The sequence below is a fragment of the Myiozetetes cayanensis genome, unplaced genomic scaffold (assembly GCF_022539395.1).
Source record: "Myiozetetes cayanensis isolate MyiCay16 unplaced genomic scaffold, myiCay2020 scf1, whole genome shotgun sequence".
NCBI lineage: Eukaryota > Metazoa > Chordata > Aves > Passeriformes > Tyrannidae > Myiozetetes > Myiozetetes cayanensis.
In genome coordinates, this window is record NW_026086604.1 from 108,338,087 (window position 1) to 108,343,827 (window position 5,741).

At 37.3% G+C, this 5,741-nt stretch overlaps 1 protein-coding gene across 1 annotated transcript; it reads right to left on the reverse strand.

Annotated features, from left to right (window-relative positions):
- Positions 1 to 1,628: 1,628 nt before the first annotated feature.
- On the reverse strand, positions 1,629 to 3,842 carry LOC126648834 (collagen alpha-6(VI) chain-like). Its single transcript, XM_050332441.1, has 3 exons — positions 3,824 to 3,842; positions 2,024 to 2,725; positions 1,629 to 1,645 (listed from the first exon to the last, which is right to left on the reverse strand). The coding sequence occupies exons 2-3, from the start codon at positions 2,670 to 2,672 to the stop codon at positions 1,629 to 1,631; spliced, it is 666 nt and encodes a 221-aa protein (XP_050188398.1). The 5' UTR covers positions 2,673 to 2,725; positions 3,824 to 3,842.
- Between the last annotated feature and the right edge of the window lie 1,899 nt (positions 3,843 to 5,741).

Sequence of the window (5,741 nt, forward strand, 5' to 3'; positions counted from 1 at the left end):
AGGGGGCTACCAGACATTCCAGAATCATTTTTGAGTGGAGAGGGATGAAAAACAAAGGGATGACAGCTGCGGCAATGAGTACCACACCCAAAACTATGCAGGCACCTTCTCTTTTTTTTTTTTCCACATAAATTCTTTCTAATTGCAGTTTAAACAACAAAACCACTGAACTGTGTTAAAAGAATGTTGATGACAATCGCACAATCAGCTTCCCATACCTGTACCAATTGTCAAATCTGTGAAGAAAATGGATAATTAGGAAGTAATGAAGAATATATATTTTGAGACTTCTGCAGAGAGATCCTGTTCTTCCTACAGGAACAGACTGTATCAGAGATATATTTAGTTCCTCCATGCTGAGCTAAGTTAGCAGCAGGAGTAACTCAGGAATTACAGTGCAACTTGGAATTTAAAATGGTCATCTGTTTTAGTAAGGGAGATTAGAACTTTTTATGATATTTATGATATATCACAAAAAGTTACAAATCAAAACTAAAGTCACAATGACACCTATAGTTCAGTCTTCAGTTACAGACTCTTACGGTATAGATTTGGACTTAATGCAAACATATGATGACTAAATGCTTTGGAAAAGTGTAATTAATGGAAATTCTTCATCTTGTATAAATATTCACCTGAGCCCTTTACAATTTAGAGCCTTTTAACTGAATTAAAAAAGGATTTTCATATTCTAAAATCATACCATAATCATTACAGGCAGTTCTAGTTTCTAGTGTTGAATCTAAGTTTTCCTTGTTCTCCTGAGCTTCTCCACATTTTTGTGGCTTTTCTCTTGCAGCAGCTCCATCTGTGAAATATTCATTCTTCTCCTCATAATCATATCTCATTTCTGGCATTGTGTATACAAGTTCTTTGGTATTCTCTTTAATACTCTTCATGACTCTATTTTCAGTTTTTTCGGTGTCTTCTAAATCATGACTGGAACCAAGTTCAGCCATTCCAGGAAAAAGCATCCTTCTAAGGAGAGGGAAAAGAGGAAGTATTTAACCACCAGTATGACCTTGAAAAATGCATCCTGATCCCATTTCTCTTAAAGCTACTTTGAATACTACTACTAACACAAAGGGAAAAATCTTATATTCAGAGATACACACTCAAAGAGTTAAATAGGCAATTCCAAACCTTTCAATCATAGACACTTGCTGTTGTATGTCTCCCCGATCTAAGTTTTCACACTCTTCTTGAAGTTCAGGCGAAGGATAACTGTTCATTTCTTCTGTGGGGAAAGCCCAGATACCATGGTTGAGTTTTAAAGTCCTCCAAACCCCAGCATGTTTAATAAAAATGTGGGATTTCTGTTGTGAACTGAAGTTTGCATCTTTCAGTAAGTTAACACACCATATCCAGAGTGACTGGCCTATGTCCAGGAAAATGAAAATTATGATAGAGGTCGGCTAGATGAGAATGACTCCTGAACCAGCCTTTCATACTTTTGTCTTGCTCTGAAATAACCTTTTTATGTTTCCAAAGAAGTACATGCTTCTGGTGAGGATTTTAAATCAGCGACAATTTCCTTCTTGATATCCTCTTGTTTGTATTTCAAAGCACCTAAGACCTGCTAATCTGCATGAATGTGTCTTGAAAAGTGAAGAAGTCCTTTCTCTGCTCTACAGAGGAGGAATAACTGCAATAAAGAGAAAATGTGCTAAATATTCACCTGTCCCAAAGTCTAAATAAACACAAACAGCTCAGTAAATCTGGACCTGCCACTGGTCTGAGGAGAAATGTGGGCCTAATCAGGAGTCAGAACTGTGTTCTCTTAGCTGAGAATGGTCTACCTTTAATGAAAGCGGAGTCCACAAAGCCACACATCAAATAAAAACTTCAGTGAGGAAACCTGCTTAAGACTAGAATATAATTCTGTCCCATCATTACTGGCACTTCCTTAACATCCAGCATCTGAGGCAAACTAAAGGTGAAAGATTGGCAGTTATGACTAGGAATGGTAGCACATATATGCTGACTACCTTTTTATACACAACATTTCTCTTTCTTTCCATACCTTCAGCAAATGCCGTTGCGTGATACTTACGTTGTAGAAGATTTAGAAATGCCCGGCTAAACCTCTGAGCGTACACCATCTCCGCTGTGGAAACCCTGCCCAGTGTCAGCAAGTGCTGCTCTGTGGGGGAGCTTGGCAGCTCCATCAGCTCATTGTCACTCACATCACTGCCCAGTGCAAGAGTGAACAAGGTGAATCCTTGGCACTTGGCTCCGAGTGAAATCTCTTTCAGCCTCTCTCTGTCCCACGTGCTTGTTTTGCTTCCAACTATTGTAAATATGACCCTGTGTTTCCTTTGTCTGGGGGCTTTAAAGAATACGTTTTCGACTGTCCACTGTAGAGCAGAGGCAATGGCTGATGGCCCTTCCAGTTGGTGAACAGACTCTTGGATGTGTTTCTTCATCGAATCTTTATTGCTGTATGTAACTAGATCAAACTCCAAGGCCACAGGTGTCTGGTTTCTGTCAGGAAGGAAGCCCCTAGGAGCTTGCTGCACCAGTGCCACTCTGATGCCTCCGTATGATTCGTTTGGCTGTGAGGAAACAACAAACTGATCCAGCATGTTGCTCACAAAGTCTTTGGCTCTCTGAAACTCTTCACGGCTGACGCTGTGAGAGCTGTCCATGATGTAAGTGATATCCATGTCCATGAGAACTGGGGGAGAAAAGGGCACCTCACAGTTGGCTCTTGGTTTGCATTTATCTAGAGAGGAAGAGCCAAGAGCACACTATTTAACAATACAACAAAAGCAAGAGTTTAGGAAAAAAAATCACACAGTCCTCTATTATTTTATTTTTCTTAAATTTTGATTAAAAAAAAATAATCTGGGAATTTGAAATCTTTTTGTTCTAGTAAAGATCAGCAGACAAGTCTTGCTGAAGGAGGTTTTGAGATACCATGGGAAATTATTCAAGCATGAGAGCAAAAAAACATTCATAAGGTAAAACTTCACAGATAAGAGTTCCCTTGAGAAATTTTCTTCTGTTGAAATATAAACATTGTAAAGGACACAGAAACAAACTGTATTTTTCATCTCAGATCACTATTCAACATTCTGAAATATTATCATTTAGTAGCATCTCCTCCCCTTACAGCATAGAATCCTCAGCAGATAAGACTGGTTTCCCAGAATCATAATGCTATTTTAAGTTCATTTCTGTTAAAAAAGGAAATGCTAAACAGAGAAATTCATTTCACATGGCTGAGACAGAAAGTAATTAAACAGTTTTTGTGGTTTTGAAAGTCTAATTCTTACCATCCACTGAAGAGGAAATTAAAATTTTAACTCCTCAGCAATGACAGTCTGTAATCAAGAAATGATCTGTCACAGGGGGCAAGAAGGCCCATTTGCAGAAGGGGTTAAGCTGGTTGGAAGTAGGAATGTCAGAGACAGAAAAAAATCCCTGTAATGGAGTGAAGTTTATCTTGGTGATGTCAAGAAACAGCTGCAGCACTGTCTTGTAGCCACCTTGGAATGGGAGCACTGAGGGTCACCTATGGACAGCCAAGCTGGGCCGAGTTGCTCCATGCACCCACTCATGGGATTGGTGCTGGTGCAAGTATATATAAGGAATCAGCTCTTAACACATTTTTGCAAACTCCTTGTAGAGCCATTTATGGCAGTAGGATTCTGCCCAGTGCATTGTTTAATAATATTTTTCATTTATATTTAAGCACAAACATGTTTAAGGTGTACCATAAAAATTCCCCAACACCACACTGCAAAATAAATATGATAGAATTTGTTATTGAAAGGCTAAATAGACCAATACAACCGATGGAATTTGTAAAATGTCTTACCAAAACAAAGTGTACAATATGTGATGTCCTCCAAACTTTCATCCTGTTGTCTTTCCCAAACAAATAACTGAAATCTTCTAGTGTCATCAATCTGTATTTTAAAGTAGACACAAAAGTAACATTTAAAAGACAGGTAAAATACATTTAGATTTTTTTCTTTTCTTAATAGGGTGCTGTTTTTCAACAGAGAAAAGGGTAGGATTTCCTATGTCTGGAACAAAGAGTGAAGACGTTTTCTTGGGAGAGAAGATTTTAGCATTAGAACAACGTATAAGTTGCCTGTGATCAGCTGAAGAAAGACAATCTTCCTCAGTAGAAGATTTGACCATAGAAATGCTTGAAGAAGTCTGAAGAAGCTCCAACAACAACCTACAATTTCACTGATCACCCAACCCCATCCAAATGTGATTCAAGGGAAAGAGCATTTCCTTGTGGACAAAGGTAAATCAAAATGTCTGTAAAATATATAGTATTGCAGGAAATGAACAATATATATGGATAAGCTATAACGGTGAGTAAAGAAATAATTACTGCTTCGCATTAAACTCAAGCTTAAACTACACAATTAAATTCTAATTAATGTCTGTCAAGAATATTATAGATGAACTCTACAAAGGAATTAGAATTGGCAATGTTTGAATGATCTCTAAACTGAAACTCCTAAAACCAAGTAACCAAAGGCAGTAAGTATCTGTGGCTACAGGGTGGTAGGATCATAAAGATTAAACCACTTCTCAACTGCAAGGGTAGGAGTCCATTTGAAAGAAAAAGGGAGGTTGTATTTACTTGGTAGGTGGTGGTGAGGTTGGTTGTCTTCCCACCATTGTAAACATAAAGGAGAGCTGGTGCCATGAATTTTTTGCCTTTCCCCCTCGTTAAGCAGCTCTTTTAAACTTCTCTACTCTGAAGATTGATTTATGGACAACTGGTACTTTTGTAAACACCATATATCATCACACACATTCAGATTTGTAACCTGCTTATACTAAGCAAACAAAATACTGGTGCTTGCTCCTGTTTATCCTGTGGAGCAACTCAGCAAGTAAACTGTAAGCTTCCTTCTCACATGTCAGCAGAATTTTTTCATTCTGCTAAATAAACATTCAGCCAGAAAAATACGTGAAGTGACTAACAGATATGAGGCTGCATGAGAATAAATATAATAAGATTAAATGGCTACTAGATCAGAACAGACTCCAAGTTTTGCACTTTTTGTCATGCGTAAGTGAACATGTTTGCTTTTGGAGGGACAATTTTGAAGAAACAGCAGATTGAAAGAATTTTATTTTGAAAAATTTAAAACTGAGAACAGATGACAAAACTATTTGGAAATACAAAGACCACAGAATCTATGTTATGAAACCTTGAATAAACTTGGAAGTTTTTTCCTTTTGTACCTTGAAAAATGGACTGGTTATTTTTGTTTACTATCTTTTATAGGAAGTCATATTTTAAAACAAAATTTCATAATTTTCTCTTTTGCTAACGGCAATACAGACATCAAAAGGGGCTTTGCTTAATTTAATTTTCTTTTGAAAAAACCCTGGTGTACCTGAAGAGTTCTACTACTTTTTCTAGAAACTAGGACCACAGTTTCTTGTTTAAATGGTCAGTACATGTCACATCTTCAGAAGAGTAATGGCAAAGGTAACTAAGTGAAATTAATACAATGTTATGGAAATTCTGTGATTAAGCCTAAAAGCAAAAGTAATTAATAATTCACGTGCAGAAAGAGGTCAGATGATGACCATTATGGTCAAGTGAATCACTGTTTCTTCGTTAAAGTAATAACCTTTAATGTACACCTTTCTAATAAAGGATTAGACAGTTCCTATAGAACTTACTGGACTGAGAGCACGATTTACTCAAACAATAGCAGACACTGAGTAAATGGGTGACTGACTCAATTTCCTATCAT